The sequence below is a fragment of the Muntiacus reevesi genome, chromosome 3 (genome assembly GCF_963930625.1).
Source record: "Muntiacus reevesi chromosome 3, mMunRee1.1, whole genome shotgun sequence".
Taxonomy (NCBI): domain Eukaryota; kingdom Metazoa; phylum Chordata; class Mammalia; order Artiodactyla; family Cervidae; genus Muntiacus; species Muntiacus reevesi.
Genome location: NC_089251.1, coordinates 234,291,653 through 234,310,774, shown reverse-complemented (window position 1 = coordinate 234,310,774; position 19,122 = coordinate 234,291,653). Strand labels below are relative to the sequence as shown.

General features: G+C 35.5%; 1 protein-coding gene across 2 annotated transcripts in view; it reads left to right on the top strand.

The window, feature by feature from the left end:
• Positions 1–19,122, top strand: part of LY75 (lymphocyte antigen 75) — a 116,321-nt gene that overhangs the window by 43,127 nt on the left and 54,072 nt on the right. For both annotated transcript variants that reach the window (XM_065931619.1, XM_065931617.1), the window contains exons 16-25: positions 337–451; positions 4,035–4,070; positions 4,464–4,639; positions 5,445–5,512; positions 5,798–5,877; positions 6,782–6,921; positions 8,630–8,735; positions 8,981–9,141; positions 14,452–14,581; positions 15,650–15,876. In XM_065931619.1, the coding sequence (XP_065787691.1) occupies positions 337–451; positions 4,035–4,070; positions 4,464–4,639; positions 5,445–5,512; positions 5,798–5,877; positions 6,782–6,921; positions 8,630–8,735; positions 8,981–9,141; positions 14,452–14,581; positions 15,650–15,876 (1,239 nt within the window). The remainder of the gene's footprint in view (positions 1–336; positions 452–4,034; positions 4,071–4,463; positions 4,640–5,444; positions 5,513–5,797; positions 5,878–6,781; positions 6,922–8,629; positions 8,736–8,980; positions 9,142–14,451; positions 14,582–15,649; positions 15,877–19,122) is intronic.

The window sequence follows — 19,122 nt, the reverse complement described above, 5'->3', positions numbered from 1 at the left end:
AAATATTCTTTTCTAGCTTGGTCCTTCCAAAATTTAAAGTTGTAGGATTCTGTTATTTCATATCAGCAAAAACAGAAAAAAACAAACAGTAATTTGCATTTTGGACATAAATATGACCCTATGTTATATTTCCTTTATCAGTCCCTCTGAAGTCTCTTGCTTAATGCAGTTTAAATTTTACTGCTTACACACTGCATTCTTTCATGTGTTCATTCATAAACATATATCTTAGGTTCTAGAGCTAAAGTAGAATTAAAGAGCGTAAGACTTAGAGTTTAGTGTTGTATAAGGGCTGCATCAACTTGGAAATATTCTACAATTCTCTTCCTCCTTTAGGTCATTCAAAGGCCATGGCGAAGAAGCTGGTATTTTTATGAAGACAGAGAATTTATGAATCTAAGGCCTTTTGCTTGTGATGCAAAACTCGAATGGGTGTGCCAGATTCCAAAAGGTAAGTGGTTGTTATTCCTTTTCCCAATCTTCTCACATGAATATTGTGGCTGCTGATCCAAAGTATCTAAGAGAGCATTTTAGTCTATAATTACAGTTTTGAACACCTTTGATTATACAGCTAGTATGTGAAGCTCCATCCTGCCTGACTCCTGTTGTTGTTGTTTGGCCACCCAGTCATGTCCGAATCTTTGCCACGCCATGGACTGAAGCACGCCAGGCCTCCCTGTCCCTCTCCATCTCCTGAAGTTTGCCCAAGTTAATGTCCATGGCCGTCCAGCCATCTTATGCTGACTCCCTCTTCTCCTACCCCTAGTAAAAGGCTGCCTTTTTGAAGTTAGGTACTACCTTCCTCTTTTATCATGAAAGAATTTGTATAGGAGAGATCATTTAAGGCTAATTTAGGGAGATTAGGCCTTGGAATGAAAGATTATTCCAAGTGAAAGAAGAGACAAAGTAAAAGGAATCATTTAAATCATTTAATCATTTTAATAATTTTGTTGTAAAATGAAGACAAGCTTGGGAAGAATGAAGCAAAAGTCAGGAAATCAAATTTGGGCAGGGCCCAAATCTAAATTTTTTTACAATTTCAAAACAATTTTCAATGAGCTCAAAATTACTAAGTTTATCTCCTTCAAATTCAGGATATCAGTTAGCTTGATAGTAGAGCCCTTGGTAACAAAAAAGAGAAAAGATAATAAATAAATATCCTTTTACTTCACTTTGTAGTAGGAAAATGTCAAGGATATATTAAGGAAAATGTTAAGATTTTAACTGCCAAATTCTTTTTAAGCAGATTTTAGATAGATTAGATTAATTAACATAATGGTAAATGCACAGAAAGTTCCAAAATGAATTTCTGAACTGAATGTAAACAGCTTATTGAAACCAAAGGGATATCTTCTTAAAAGTTCTCCAAGAACCCAAAGATTATCTTGTGGAACTGCCCAATTAGAAGACGGTTCTTCTCTCCTAAGAAGAGCCACCTTGCCTTTGAAAGAGCTTCAGGTATTTCCCTCATGATCCAGTGGCTAATACTCTGCACTCCCGGTACAGGGGTCCTGGGTTCAATCCCTGGTTAGGGAACTAAATCCCACATGCTACAACTAAAGATCCTGCATGCCACAACTAAGGTCTCGAGCAGCCAAAGAAAGAAAAAAATTAAAAAAAAAAAAGCTTCAGATGCAACATCTGGCAGAGTATCTGGCAAGTCTGTTTCACAAAGACAGACTTGGGGGATCATTAATAAAAAAGAAAGTGTGTATGTCTGTGTACATGTTGATGGAGTTTTCCTAAAGGAAAAAGTATACCTGAGTTAGTCCTAATTATTGATTAACCTGAAAGAGGAAAATTAGTTTGGACACTTTTCATACAAGTGGCAAAGTAACTAATATATAATTAGCTTGGACAATGTCTCTGGCTTGAAGCGTTATGATACTCCTATTATTCTTTGGCATGTAGAATGCTACAGAGAGTGCCCTTGCTTCCTCCAAAGTATGCTCGTTAAGTATGCTCTTTATTTTCCTTGTAGCTGTTCCCCTGCCTCATGTTTGAGTGGTGAAATAGACTCTAGAGTTTACACTGGGAAAACCTTAGAAATGCCAATCCTGTAACCACAGGAAATATTAAAACCATGGTTTTCTTTTTAATATATTTTGTTTTTATTTATATGCTTAGAAAATATAAATCAAGTAATAAAAGAAATAAATCTTTTAAATAATTGCATCCCTGCTCTCTCCAATGCAGAAATAAAATTTAAAACTAAAGAATGTCCCATCTCAACCTCAGTGTCAGCCTTCAAATGTCTCAGTCATTTGAAGCAATCAGTGATGATTTGATCCAGGGTTTAAATGTTAACTCCCCTTTGAAAGTTCCTAAATTTCTGAATTACAGTGTATCTCATTCACTAGGTGGATATTTTCTTGGTAATTACAACTGCCAAAACCTGCTCAACTAGATACTTCTGTATTTATGTTTTCTGATTTCCTTGAAGCAGTTTGCCTCTTCAGTAGCCCAAATCACCCAACCTTTTCTCTAGCGCTTGCCTTTTTTATTATCTCATCCATCTGGTTCTAATTAGTCCCCTCCTCTCTAAAAGAAATAATTTAACAGCCTAATTTTTAAAAATTATAATCACTATTGATATATGTACTTTTATTTATTTTTTTATTATTATTATTTTTTTTAATATTATTTTATTAGTTGGAGGCCAATCACTTCACAACATTTCAGTGGGTTTTGTCATACATTGATATGAATCAGCCATATAGTTACACGTATTCCCCATCCCGATCCCCTCTCTGTGTACTTTTAAAGTATTATTTTTTTAGTCAAGAAAACTATATCAAAAATAAGGTTCACAAAAAAGTTTTTGGAAAATGACCTATAAACACAACTTTGTTGAATTGTATTTCTTGATACCTTGTACACACAAACATGTTTGTAATTTTGTGCAAAAAGCCACCTTTTATTTTGCTTTTCTCACTAATGTAAAGAAATATAAAGGTTAAACACAGCTTTCCCCCAACATACAAATGAACAGACAAGATTACAAACAAGAAACTGTTTTTAACTGATCTGCAGCATTGCTAGTGAAAATCATCCAGTATACAGAGGGCTGAGTCAGAAAAAACCACAGACGCTGGATATGTAGGCAGTCCTCTGAGTAGAGTCTTCTCATGCATTGGCCCTGATACATAGCAAAATGAAGAACAGCTATTTTACCGTATAATTTCTAAAATTCATCAAATTATGTCTTTGGCTTGAAACCAATGTGACCTATGACCAGAATGTAAAGAGAGAGAAGAGCAACTTAGCATCCTGAGGGGAACTGCTCTGTGCCTGGCCCTGTGTGGGGTGCTTACATAAGCGTGATCTCACATGATCTTCACACTGTCTTTGTGAGTTAGGTAGGAGAGTTTAGTTTTTATAAAATAGAAAGTTGAGGCTCAGGGAGTTAAGCAACTGATCCCAAGTAGTGCAGCAGCAAAGAGTCTGAGGGCATTTGGACACTGACTCACTCAGCTTCAAAGACCGTAATTCTTTGTATGGTACCGTATTTCTTTGCTGGGTGAATTTTATTATTTTCCTCCCAGTTTTATCTCTCCTCAAGTTTCAGTACTGGATCACTGAACATTTTTTCCAAAGGGTATCTTGGGAAACAATAAACTCTACCAATCTAAATGTATTCAAGTTGCATTAGATGGAGATGTGGGTCCTGAGCAACCTCATCCTACAGTGATGATTATCTTGCATATTCCTATATAATATAATATATACAATGTACTCATTTACTTATTTGTGCTTCCTAATTATTAACTATATTTTATCCATCTAGTCTTCTTTTATGACTTCCACAATATAAGGTAGAGAACTGCTAGTTATACTGTATTAATATTTAACAAATCTGCCTTTTTGGTTGCCACAAAAACGGCTTTAGCATAGGCCCCACAAAATTCAAACTGAAATGATCATAACATGAAAGGAAATGGTTTGGCCAAAAATCAACAAATCTCAGCAAAATTGCAAGTATGCTGTGGTCTATAATTGAATACTAAACTTAAGCCACTTGCTTTCTCATACAGGTCATACTCTAAAAATACCAGACTGGTACAATCCAGGTAAGTGAAGAAAACTAAAATTTATCCAAAGTTGCTTTTACCTTTTCAGTGGTGTATTTAGTTAACTATTTAAGCCCAGGTCCAAGTGCCAGCTTTTTTTCTATTATGTCTTCAAATGCAATGAAGTACCTGCAGGGAGGGAAGGTGATTGGCTGGTGTGGGATGAGACTCTGGGTCTGGATTTAGTCTTCTCCATGAGTGCAGGGGGGTAACAGAGCCACTCACTGGCTCAGAAATCCTTGAATCCTTCCAGGCAGAACTGCCCTGGGCAAAGCGAGCCAGTAATCTCAATGGATTACTATTTATAAATAGTTTTGAGTCTTCATGCATGCTGAGAGGGTGCAGTTGGGTTTACGCAGTCCTGATTCTGCTATTCTTCTTCTTCTTCTTTAGAGCGTGCTGGCATTCATGGACCTCCAGTTGTAATAGATGGGAGTGAATATTGGTTTGTTGCTGATCCCCGCTTAAGCTATGAAGAAGCTGTTCTGTATTGTGATAGTAATCACAGTTCTCTGGCTAGTTTAACATCTTTTACAGGACTAAGAGCCATCAGAAACAAGATAGCAAATGTAATTTAAAATAATGTATTTTATTTTTTAATTTTTATATTTGTCATTTTGTGCATGTGTGCTCAGTTGTTTCTGACCCTGCAACCCCATGGGCTGTAGCCCACCAGGCTCCTTCCTCCATGGGATTTTTCAGACAAGAAGACTGGAGTGGGTTGCCGTTTCCTCCTCCAGGAGGCTCCTGCATTGGCAGGCAGATGCTTTACCACTGAGCCACCGGGGAAACTGTATTTATTCTGTTAAAATTTTTTTTAAATGTACAAAAGTTGAATGTTCCCCTCAAGTGAAATTTGCCTAACAACCTATAAGTTCGTCACTGCATGTTAGAAAAATTTTAAATAGAACTGTATAATGTTTTAAAATATTCAAGATTAATTATAAATGTCAACTGATAAGATGAACATCAAAAGTTATTATAACTTTGTAGTTAACTTGAAATTCTGTTTCTAAGCATAACTAACTCTGCAAAATAGCTCTTTGGAGGAAAAGTAATTTGTATATTTTAAAATTTATAACTGGTAGCAGTAGAATATTATATGTTCCATTAATGCATGTCCACAATTACAGTGACCATATTTCTGTATACAAAATAGGGCATGTGAATATAAAAAAAGTTTCTAAGTTACATTCTTCAGTAAAAGGACCCAGTTTATGTAATTTAGTAAACAAAGTAATGAATATTTAGAAATTTTAGTGGTTTGTGATTTTGATAGACCAGGGAATTTAAATCAAAACTCTCCTAGAAAAGTTAGCACATGTAAGGGTGGTTGTTCACTTGGTTGTTTTGTTTTTGTATTTTTTTTTTCAGATATCTAGTGATGAGCAGAAATGGTGGGTGAGAACGACGGAACAGGTGATATCACATCGTTTTATATAGTATGTGACATCTTTGACGCTGCCTTTGTAAAGTTATCATGTAAAAGAATCTGTCCCAAATCCCCTTTTATTGAATACTAAATGGAGCAGTTATTTATAATTAGTTTTGAACATTAATTCTTAAACTACCTAGACTGAGAAACCAAATCCTTTTGCAAATGAGCATCAAGAAAAAAGTAAATTAATGGCCTGACGTTAAATTTAGAATTAAAATTGATTACAGTAATGCCCAAGATGGAACATGTAACTATATTGCAAGCTGTCACATCTCTCATCTTCTTTCAGCTCACGAGACCCATGGCATCACTTTCCTATACTATTTGGAGAGGAATGCTTTTACCTGTCTGCCAGGACTTGGTTTAATGGTAAGGTTAATTCCAAATCCTTTAATGTTAATTATGTAATATGTGAACTTCAGGTTCAATTACTAGCTTAATCTTGTTTTCCTTTTGATTATATATGTGGTAGCTTCATCTTGTTCTGATTTATTGCTAATGACAATAGCTCAAGTTCCAAATGCAAGTAAAGGTGCTTTTTACTGAGAAAATATTTTGACTTCCTTTATCCTAAAGCAGTTGAGCTTCCCTCATAACTCAGTTGTTAAAGAATCTGCCTGCAAAGCAGGAGACCCCAGTTTGATTCCTGGATTGGGAAAAAATGCTGGAGAAGGGATAGGATACCGACTCCAGTATTCGTGGGCTTCCCTTGTGGCTCAGCTGGTAAAAGAATCCGCCTGCAGTGAGGGAGACCCAGGTTCTCTTCCAGGGTTGGGAAGATCCCCTGGTGAAGGGACAGGCTACCCACTCCAGTATTCTAGCCTGGAGAATTCCACGGACTGTATAGTCCGTGGCATCGCAAAGAATCAGATGTGACTGAGCGACTTTCAGTCACTAAAGCAGTTACTTAGAAATAAACTTACCGTTTCCTAACTGATGAGGGTATAAGCAAATTCACAAAGATAAGCAAGCAGCAGTTCTAAAGTATAGTTTAGGTCTCTATCCCCCTTCCTAAGAGCCTTCTTCATCTCTCTATTTCCTGCCACTAGGAAATTCACCAATTTGTGCATTTTTATAGGCAATATTGATATGCTACAATCTATTGAAATGAGTAATAATAATAGGAGACAAAAATAGCTAGGGAAGAAAAGGAATATATTTTAACCATTTGGGAAATATTGACTTAAAGAGACTTTCTTTACTACTGGATTGTTTTTAAAAATGTGCTGAATGGAAAATTCTCACCACAGTAATCTTGCTTTTCACTTCTCAGATTTACGAAAACCTGCAGACTGTAGTACCAAGTTGCCCTTTGTCTGTGAAAAATACAATGTATCTTCATTAGAAAAATATAGTGCAGATTCTGCAGCTAAAGTGCAGTGCTCTGGGGATTGGATTACTTTTCAGAACAAGGTAAAAAGGGAATTGCTACATTGTGCAAATGATGATTGCTTTCCTGATGGTTATATGGCCCATGGCAGAATGAGATCCCAAGTAACTTCATTAAGATAGACTCTGCATATTTCAGTATCTCACCTGATTCCCTACATTTTCAGAAACAGAGTTACTCTCAAGTTAGTCACGTCTGCCTGTCTTTCAGAATACTGTGTTCCTGTTCCATTGCTGCTAACACTTAAATTGCTGAAGTTGATCTTTCAATGAATAGTACATTAACTAGTCAGGATTATCCCTTTGGCATGTAGGACCCTGACTGAATTTCTGGCTGATTAATTTTCCTCCTTAAGGAAAACATCCAAACGTCATTTATCAATCAAATTAGATCAACATTTCCCAAACTACTTTTGGGGATGTACACATATGCTAACAAAATATTATTCATTGATCTTGCCTCCAGAGTAGGGTTTATGATTAAATAGATTGGGAAGTGCCACGTTCTATACTTGCCTCCTTGAGATGCACAATTCATATTGGTGTATGTATCTTAGAAAATGCAACTGGCTGCTAAAAAGAGAAATTACTACAGTATGCTAAAACATTTATTCTCTCAGATAAAAGAAATTTGAAGATCAGCAGGCTGGGGTTGGTATGAAAGCTTTATGGTCTTCAAAACCAGACTTCCTTTTGTCTTTTTGCTCTACCATCCTTAACGTAAGGCTTCCAAACTCAAGTTCAGGGTGTTTGTTCAGGGAGTCTTTTCTAGAAGTGCCCCCAATGACTTTATATCTCTCTGGCCACTCTTGTCTGTAAGGAGGCTGAAAAAAATTTTTTTTGTAGAATGTTTTAAGGAACATAATTGGGGCCATACTACTACACAGTAATATGACTATAATATCAAACAGAAAAAGGAAGAGATGGGTCTGGCAACTGAAAGCATCTGTAGTAAATTTAAAATATTAGGGGTATATTTTGACTTTTTAAAATTAAAATAATCTTTTCCCCCCAAGGTTCTAGGACTAGATTAATTTACATAGTTGATAAAAATTTTTAGAGTTTTTGTTTGTTTTACTGAAGTATAGTTGACTGAAAATAGTATATTAATTTCAGGTGTTCAATATAGTGATCAGATATTTCCATAGATTATACACCATACAAAGTTATTATAAAATTGATTATAATCCCTTTGCTATGGATAACGTCCCTATGACTTATTTATTTTAGTCTGATAGTTTGTATCTCTTAATCCCTTTCACCCCCTTTGAATTAAAATATCCTGCCAAGAGACAGTGGGATGATTTCTTTTAAAGTGTGTGCTTTTTTTTTAGTATAAGGTAATGGTAAAGAATATATATTTGAAATCAAATGGAGCAGAGTTTAAATGCTGACCATGCTATGGCTATTTCACTTACGGGTAAAGTTTCTTAATGTCTCTGTGCTTCTGTTTCCCCATTTCTTGTGAGAATTAAATGAGATAATGCTGTGCAAAGTGTTTAGTGCAAGGAAGTACTCAGTAAATGGGAAATTTTTTAAAAAATAGTTCAAAGACTGCTCTTCAGTTGTTTAAATTGAGAGTATAGGTCTGCATTCTTATGACACTACTTTGTAAATTTCTATACCTTACAGACAGAAAATTAGCAGCTCTCTAAAAGATAAGGCATTTATTTCCTACATGAACTCTCATTTGTCTGAAATTTTATACTTTGTGTGTATTCTTTGTTTGTAGTGTTTTCTAAAGATCAAACCCAAGTCTGTCGCGTTTTCTGAAGCCAGTGATATTTGTCACACCTATGGTGGAACCCTTCCTTCAGTCTTGAGCCAGAGAGAGCAAGGTAGCAGAATTGCTCTGTAAACATGTTTTATTCTGATCTGGGGGCCAAGTTTCTGTTGGCAAGATGTGGGGAGTTAACGTATACAAAGAATCTTATTAAATTACTTTTTATAGAGTTAGGTGATAATCAAAGATTCTCTTGATAGTTAGATAAGCTCAAAGTATTCATTGACATTTTTAGTATACCTTTAATTTCAATAAGTCAAATGCTTTTTTTTAAAAAACAAATATTTCTCCTTCTGACAGATTTCATTACATCCCAGTTTCCGGATATGGACGCTTCTTTATGGATTGGTTTGCGTTGGACTGCTTATGAAAAGATAAACAAATGGATGGATAACAGACAGCTGACATACAGTAACTTTCACCCATTATTGGTTGGCCGGCGGCTGCAAATACCCCCAAATGTAAGTTTGTTTGTTCTTTTAATCAGTACAGCGTGTAGCTGTATGAAATACCTGAGTCTTCCACACACTATTGGGTTATGAACAATGGCCTATCTTATGAGTCCATTTATATGAAACATCCAAATAGGCAAATCTATAAAGATAGAAAATAAGTTACTACTTACCAGAGACTAAGGAGGCTAGAAGGATTGACAGTGGTGGCTGAAGCATATGGGGTTTCTTTCTAAGGTGGTGAAAATGTTCTAAGATTGACTGAGGGTAATGGTTGCACAACTCTGTGAATAAACTGAAAACTATAGAGTGTATACTTTAAATGGGTGAATTATACCATCTATGAATTTTATCAATAAAGCTGTCACAAGAAGAACAACAACATAGCTTCCCCAGCCTTTGTGTGGGTGCCCTGGTTTTTCACAGTAGCATCAGATTCCATAGCACTTATTTTATAACCATTTAAAACCTTCAGTGTGGTTAGTCACTCAGTTTTGTCCAACTCTTTGCGACCCCATGGACTGTAACCCACCAGGCTCCTCTGTCCATGGAATTTTCCAGGCAAGAATACTGGAGTGGGCTGCCATGCTCTTCCCGAACCGGGATCAAACCCTTATCTCCCACAATGCAGGTGGATTCTTTATCGTCTGCGCCACCAGGGAAGCCCGAAACCATCAATAATGAGCTGCAAATAAAAGCTAATATAAAGGCTTTATTTATCACTTTGGAATTTGGAGCTGTGAGATTTAGTCTTCTGAGGTTAAAAAGTACAAAATTGGTGATCGGTGATCATTTTTCCCTAAGATCTAAATGTAAAGAAGCTGTAGAAGGGAAGAAGACATTATTTTAACAATAGTTAGCCTATTTCATGATATTATTGTCCATTGCTTCTGTCTTCCTTATTTGCTGGGTACAAACCACCTTTTGCACAGAAAGCAAAAATTATTAAGAGATTAAAGTTGAATTCCAAAAGTACATGCTAGGTGACATTAACTGATATAACTGATGCAATAGAACTTTGCTCAAGATTTACATTGATGGCAAAGGGAACTGGAACATGTAATTATTACACAGTAAATATCAAAATTATACTTGGTTATTATAGAAAATTTGGAAGTTATAAAAGAGTAAACAACATAAAGAAAAATATCAACCTTCATCCTGCTTATATTTAGGCTGGTAGCTTTTAAACTTCTAACTCATGCCCTATAGTAAGAAATACATTTAAAGAAACATTTAGCACATAGATATAATACTGAATTGAAACAAAAATTTCAGGTAATAATACTTACCCTTAGAGCTTATATTGCTTCCTGTTCTAGTCTGCTTTAGTCTAGTATAATCATTCTGTTCTCTGTATTCTATCCTATTCTATTTCATTATCACAGGTAAGAATCAAGATCCACTGAACTGATTTCATGACCTAGTAAATGAGTCTCAAACCATATTTGAATCCTGATCTAGGGAATCACAATGAATATTTCAGCATTTTTCTTCTAGGACTTTTCTATACACTGTCTTCTTGACATAGATAAGATTATATACTATTGTATCTACTTTTCTTATTTAGTATAAGTATCAATAATTTCCTATGCCATTAAAGGATATACCTGATAACCATTTTGATGGTTGCACAGTATTTCTTGATATATATGCCATCATTTACCTAAACAATGCTGGGCATTTCAGTTGTTTTCAGTTTTGCATAACCTTAAATAGCTTCAGTTAACATCTTTGTGTATAATCTTTGCTATATATTTCAGGTTACCTTCTTAGGATAGAGTTAGGTAGCCAGATCAAAAGATATAAGTAGTTATAAAACTCTGGTTACCAAATTGTTTTCCAGAAAGGCTTATGAGTTTATTTTTTTTGTCAGCAATATGTTGTGATTACTCTTCTATTCATACCCGTATATTAATAATTTCCAACATTTATTGAGCAGCTAATGTGTCAGACGTTCTACTAATGCATCACATGTATCATTTTATTTGCTCTGCACAAAAAATGTGAAACAGTAGGTACTCCTCTCCTATCTTAGAAACGTGGAGACGGAGAGTCACTTAACTTGCCAGAAGTCATTCTGGGTATGCATGCAAAGTCGGCTTTTAAATCTGAGTCTGCAGAGGTGGCATTCTTAGCTTATTTACTACATTGCCTCTACTAAAGTGCTCTAAGGAGCATTATCTTTTAAAAATTCTTGCTAATTTGTTAGTTTAAGTGATATCATATTTTCTGATTTCTAGTAAAAGCATTTGTTAGATTTCTGTTGCTCTGATTTCTAATAAAAGCATATAAATTCAGTAATAATTTTATTATTAAAATTTTAAAATTAGTATTATTAAAATTATTAAATTTTAATTGAAATCAAATATGAATTTTTTATTCTTTGAAAATTTATCTGTCAAAGTCTTCTTGTAATTCTTACTGTTTTTATGACTGTGTAAACATTAACTGTGCAAACCCTGTGTTTCTTGCATTTATTGCAAATATTTTCATAGGATTTTTCTTTAAGTCTAAATACCAAAAATATTACAGAAATAAGTTTTGATTTTTTTTGTTGCATGTTTAACTCTATTTATTTCTTTTTTTTCCTCCATTCTTTTTAGGTTACAATGTTAGTTAAGTGTATGCCTTTATTTTCTTCATTTTGTTTTATAGCTTGCCTTTTTATCCTGACAACGTGATACATTCATGTTATATGGTATATGTTGTTAATGGGTACTTAATCCTTTTCCCTTATCCTGGCCAATTGTTTAGCATCATTTATTGCATATACCTCCATTTGTTAAAATCAATATAGAATGCCTTCTTTATCATATGTGAAGTGTGTATGTGTGCATCTATGTATGAGACGTACTCCTGTATAGCTCTCACACTGATCTAAATACTACCATATTCCCATATTTCAAAAAATATAGTAGAATTAGTTATCCTTTATTATTTGCTTTTAAAAAATTTTAGCTGTTCTGTCTATTCTTCAAGGCTAACTGAATTATTTACTTAATTTCCACTCTAAACAATTAAATAGAAAATATCTGGTGAGAATTTGACAACATTTTAGGAAAAATTGACATCTCTTTATAAATTGTTCCTCAAGAATATGGTGTAACACGTCTCTCCACTAATTCAAGTCTTACTTTTAAATTCCTCAGTGATGTTTTCATAAAAATTATCTTTCTTATTGCTGTTGATAATGGCAGCTTTTTTCAATTTTCTTATTGATGTGTAGGAAACCTATTTGGGAATTTTTGTACATTTATTTCATAGGTATCAATCTTACTAAAAACTCTTACTACTTCTCAGTTTTTCACTAGATTTTTTCTTGGGTTTTCTAATTAGATAATCATAATTTGCAAATAACAGTTCACACTTCACTACATGTGGTAAGACTTCCAGAGCCATGGTAAATACCAGGAGTATTAAATAATATCTTACACTTGATCTTTACTCTAATAGGACTATCTTTGTCCTATAGTCTTTGATTTTTACATTTGATGTGTACTTTTTTTTTCAAGATATATCATTCTATAACTAGTTTATTTTAAACTTTTATTCAAGAATAAGTAGTGGATTTTCTAAAATTTATTTTCAACATCTATTAAAATTGTGTCAACAGTTTTTCCCATTAGGCCCATGGATATGTGGCCCATTGATAGATGTTGTGTTTAAACCATTTTTATCTCCTAAATAAAACCTAATTTCAGTAATAAAACCTAATTACTGAAACTGAATTATTATTTTACTATTTTACTGAATTAGATTTGTTAGAATTTTATTTGGGAATATTTTCATCTCTGTTCATAAAGTTAATTTTTTTTAAGTTTTTTTTTTTTTATTTTTTTAATGCTATATTGTTAGATTTCTTTTTTTCTGATTGTGTCAGCTTCATAAGATGAACTGGGTAGTTTTCTGCCTTTGTATTTTGAGATTATGACTCAGCCTGGGAGTTATCTTTCTCTGAAAGTTTGAAGGAACAAAACCATGTGATATTAGAATCCTGTTCCAAGATCATTCTTTAATCATAAAGGGATTTGGTACAGTAGTTGAAGGCTAAACTCTCGAGTCAGATTGTCTGGATTTGAATTCCATTCAGCCATTTAGTATGCCCTAGGAAATTCGCTTCTCTTAAGCCTCAGTTTTTCATTTATAAAGATGCCCTGGAGAAGGGAAAGGCTACCTACCCCAGTATTCTGGCCTGGAGAATGCCATGGACTGTATAGTCCATGGGGTTGCAAAGAGTTGGACACGATTGAGCAACTTTCACTTTCAGGTGGTGCTAGTGGTAAAGAACCCACCTAGGAAGGCAGGAGACATAGAGCCATGGGTTCCCATGGACAGAGGAACCTGGTGGGTTACCATCCATGGGGTCGCAAAGAGTCAGACGTGACTGAAACAACTTAGCATGTATGCATGCATGTAGTATTTAAAAAAAAAATTATAGCTCCTGCGATAAGCTTACTTTTCTTATTTTTTTAAAAGTAATATGTTTCAAACATTTAGAAGAGTGTTGGAGAAGGCAATGGCATCCCACTCCAGTACTCTTGCTTGGAAAATCCCATGGACGGAGGAGCCTGGTGGGCTGCAGTCCATGGGGTCACAAAGAGTCGGACTCGACTGAGCGACTTCACTTTCACTTTTCACTTTCACGCATTGGAGAAGGAAATGGCAACCCACTCCAGTGTTCTTGCCTGGAGAATCCCAGGGACAGAGGAGCCTGGTGGGCTGCCCTCTCTGGGGTCACACAGAGTCGGACACAACTGAAGTGACTTAGCAGCAGCAGCAGCAGGGATAATATACTTTGAATAAATTTTCATGTCTAATGTTACTGATTTGTGGTCAACAAATGAAATCTAAATAGATACTTTTATTTATGGATGTTTCATAGTGACAAGTATCGGATCAAAACTTTAAGGTGAGTTCTCTCTTGTATGGGACACCATTTGTCATTATAAAAAGTTTATAAATATCTAATAAGTTAAATTAGTTGTCATCACTTTTTTGCTTACTTACAATGTTAAGAATGAAAGCAGAGTGTTAAATATTACTATAATTGCTTTTGTCTTCTAATAGGTTTTCTTTATCTGTTTTGAAGATATATTTATCAATACTACTACTATTTTGGTTTGTGATTTCTAAAGTTAATTGTCCTTTTCCCATGTTTTGAAAGTTTATCAAGATTTTCTTAGTGATTCCATGGCCAGCTCCCTAATGGATTTTTCTTTAGGAAGAGAAGTCCAATTTGGAATATAAAATTATCTTGCTGGAATCTTCAGACTGTTAGTTTCATGATTGCTTATACATATTTGCCTTTTTGTTTAGATTTTTGATGAAGAGGCATCTTACCACTGTGCTGTAATGCTCAACCTCCAAAAATCACCTTTTACTGGGATGTGGAATTTTACTTCCTGTAGTGAACACCATACTCTGGCTCTGTGTCAGAAATACTCAGGTATAGATCATTATTTAGATGACTCTGGTACTTTATGTTGTTAGAGATGTACAGTATGTTTTCATACAAAAATCTTATAAATTAACTAATATTTGTAATCATACAGCTTCCTTAACATTAGCATGGCTACATCCATGTGAGTCAAATTAGCTCAAGTATTGAAGAGAATGTGATTTTCTTTCAAGGTCATTGCCATAATTAAATATCAAAATTAAGTATTTAATGGAATTTGTTAATAGGAGTTGTCTAATGACAGTAAATTATGGTTGCATTTTGTTCTCCTTTTTACTCTGGAATTTTTCAGATTTTACTTTCTATCATGACAAAAAGAGGAGAAAAAAATGTTTGTAACTGAACTCAGTGTAAACATTCATGGTTAAATTTAGCACTCAAAAAAATAAAAGGATATGAAGCATTATAAATGGATCACAATCTAAGCTTTATCCTATAATCCACACAAAAATAAGATATGTACTTAAAAGTAGACATCATCTATATTTTCAAAATATTTTTTCTTAAATTGTTTTCATTGGTCACAGTTAGTTTTTAACAAATGATTTAAAAAAAGAAATTCTTTGTCATGTAATGAGAATCTCAAGTAGCTAATCTGCATGCTTCTGAAGAACTTTTTGCTAAATTAATCTTTACTCATTTGTCTTATACTTTTTAGTAACTGCCTTAATTCAGAGAAGTATTGTAAATCAATAATGCAAATATATCCTCTAAGGGGTGGTTTCATACATTTTTTCGTGGGTTCTCCCAGATGAAAACTTGTAAAGGGACACTTAACACCTTCTCTTGTTGAAGCAGTTCAAAGAAAGAAAGAATATGACACCAATCTGAAATGGTAATCTTACTGAACTCTAGTTTTATTTACAGCTTTCCCCCTTCCCAAATCAGATTGACTGAAACAGAATTTTTTTAGCAAAACATACCTAGTTCTCCTACCCAAAATCTGAAACAAATAGATAAGTAATACCTAAAGTACATTATTATGGGGAGAAATTTCAAAAGCTGTCTCTTGACTTGACAAGTGGGTGGGTTGTTTCTTTTTTCTTTTACACACAGAAATTGAAAGCAGACAGACCTTGCAGAATACTTCAGAGACTGTGAAGTATCAAAATAACCTCTACAAAATAATCCTGAAGACCCTGACTTGGACCGATGCTCTGAGAGAGTGTCAGAAAGAGAACATGCACCTGGTGAGCATCACAGACCCTCACCAGCAGGCCTTCCTGACTGTGCAGGCGGCCCTTCGTAACTCTTCTTTGTGGATCGGACTCTCCAGTCACGACGTAAGTTTTCAGTCCCAATGGCCAGGATTGGGTGACGGAATGTGACATTTTTTTATTGCACACAGCATCTCTCATAACAGACTAAAAAGACCCAGAGATCATAAAGTCTTACTCCAGTGAATGAATTTCGTGAAGTATGTAATTTTTAGTGGCAGTCATTTTTCCACTGATTTGCTGCTTTATTGTTTAGCTTTAGAAAAATGTCCAATGGACATATGTAGTTGAGCACTTCTTTTTATTTATTCTAATCAAAGATGGAGCTGGAATCTGGAGCTGCCATCTCTCCTCAGCCAATGAAAAGGAGAGGGGAAGGGCAGCTAGAAAATCACAGGGGGTTGGGTGAGTGGAAGCTCATGGACATTATTAAAGGGCTTTTTATCCCTTTCTGAATAAGCAAAGTGAAATTAAGCCACTCTACAAAGGAATTAGAAGAGCAGTTCACTGCATCTCCAACTCTGATCTTGGGTACTTGTTCATCTCTTAGCCCAACAACGAATGCTAGTCTCCTATTAGTTCCCGACACTGAATTACATACATATAGCATGAACAGGAATATTTATGCTCCTAAATCGTTTGGCTAAAATTAATAGGGAATCTTCTTTAAAATAGAGCTCTATTATTTCTGTCAGCATCATAGTCCTTTTTTGCCTCTTTTCTGAGCCTTCTTTGTAATGATTTGATGCTTTGCCACTGAAATGAATTTAAAGTTAAGATATAGGGCTGGTATATAAGGCTGCATATGTTGTCTTCTGATAGGGGTGCCATTTACAAAGATAGTAATGTGAACTTTGCTTCCTGCATCTGTACAGCGAGTGACCCATAAAGCCCAGTTAGAAAAGCGTCACCTAACCAGTACCCCTAATCCACTCTTAGAGAGAACTTAATCGGGAGGGTAGGAGAGAAGCATCCATGGCATTGTGAAGCAAACCCGAGGCATATAGACTGTAGGATAACCCTCGGTGTACCAAGACGGTTTTAGGGTTGTCTGGAGAAAAGGTGATGAAGGACGATTCAATCCTTACACAAACCCCAAGTTGAACTGGAGAGTGGATAAAAAACTTAAACTCAGAAGTAAACATAATATTTTGACAAACTTTAAATTTATTACCACCAGCATTTGTCAGAAGCTCAATTAAAAAAAATAAGAAAACAGTATTTAGAAATTTCTTGAAGAATAGTTTCTCCAAAACTCTGAATTTTAAAATGTGCCCATAGTTCAAGCCAGATTGTCAGCTTGAACTGCTCCCCTAGACTTCACAGTATCAGTTCCTTCATAACATTGCTTTTACTTCCTTTCTCTTTCATGTTTGGCATTATGTGAAACCCATCACTGTGTCTCTTGTGAAGCTGGTAATCAGTTATTACATTTTCTAGTTTTAATCACATTAAACCTTTTAAAACAAAAGCAGTGTTGTCACTGGAAAAAAAATCGTAAAGTTAGAATAAATTAAAGGAATAAAATTGAAACCACCTGTAATCCCTGGTATCTAGTGATAAATGTGCCCTAAATGTTTAGTATATATCCTTCAAGTTATTTTTTCTGTGTACATGGATTTATTTTTAAGAAACTTGGTATTATACAGTTTTGTAACTTTTTCCCCCCACTTGATGATTTTGGTCTTTCTTATTCTGTTTTCAGTCTTCACCTCTTTTTCTCTTTTCCCTTTTGCTCTTCAACATATTTTATATAGCTCTTTATTATATATTTTTGTAAGCTGCCTTAAATCTTTGGAACATGGCAGGATATAAATAAATGAAAGTTTACACTAAAAACCGTCGGGAGGTTTTGAAAGATTTTAAGCATGGTAGTAACAACATCAGACTTTGACTTGAGAAAAATTATGCTGTGGAGAAGCTGGGAAAGGAAGTGAGAAGACCTGAGACAGAAGACCAGTTAGTTTCTTATAGACATCAGTGCAGGAAATGATGATGGTTTGGACTGAGGTGTGTTTACACTGTCTGCAGCTCAGCAGTTGTGGGTTATAGGAAGCCCGGAGTGTGACTGTGACGGCAGGTCACTCGAGTACATTGAAGTGAAAGTCTAGAAGAGGAAGTCAAGAAGGTTTGGGAACGGGGTGAGTCAACCACATGAACACGGAGCTCCCTAAGTGAGAGGTAGGACCAGGAGGACAGAGCAAGACATGGGGCATCTCCTTAGTGAATGTCAGAGATGGGCAGGGGGCCAAGACCTCAGTGAATGTCAGAGAGAAGCAAGGACTCTGGGAGGTTGCAGTGATAAGGGCATAAACCTCAAAGGAAATTATTAAAGGAGGTAAAAATACCCATGACTTCATTCTCATGGCTCTGTGATACCTGAGATTAAGAAAAACAAATAGCCTTCCCTTGTGGGTGCTGAAAGGAACTTACTCTGTTAGAAAAGACAGGTTTTAATTAAGATCCATCAAGGTCTAGAATTTAGTGAAGAGATACTTACAGTCTTAGTAAACAGATTTAGCATTCAATAAAGAGATGGAGGGAGTGGGATGGCTTATCTACAAGGAACAGAAGTTCCAAAGGTCCAAGGGCCTGGGTTAGTTGGGAGTGCAGCAAGGGAGAAGGAATCCAGGGTAATACCCAGTACTGGCAACATCACAGGGACAAAGGGCCACATTCGAGGCCACTTGGTTTAGAAATTAACTAGCTACAACTTTACAATTGGAATGTTCAGTTCAGTTCAGTTCAATCGCTCAGTTGTGTCCAACTCTTTGCAACCCCATGGACTGCAGCATGCCAGGCCTCCCTGTCCATTGCCAATTCCTGGAGTTTACTGAAACTCATGTCCATTGAGTCATTGATGCCGTCCAACCATCTCGTCCTCTGTCATCCCCTTCTCCTCCTGCCTTCAATCTTTTCCAGCATCAGAGTCTTTTCAAATGAGTCAATTCTTCGAATCAGGTGGCCAAAGTATTGGAATTTCAGCTTTAGCATTAGTCCTTCCAATGAATATTCAGGACGCATTTCCTCTAGGATGGACTGGTTGGATCTCCTTGCAGTCCAAAGGACTCTCAAGAGTCTCCTCCAATACCACAGTTCAAAAGCATCAATTCTTCGTGTGCTTAGCTTTCTTTATAGTCAAACTCTCACATCCATACGTGACTACTGGAAAAACCATAGCCTTGACTAGATGGACCTCTGTTAGTAAAGTAATGTCTCTGTGTTTTAATATGCTATCTAGGTTGGTCATAACTTTTCTTCCACGGAGTAAGCATCCAAGTCACCATCTGCAGCAATTTTGGAGCCCCCGAA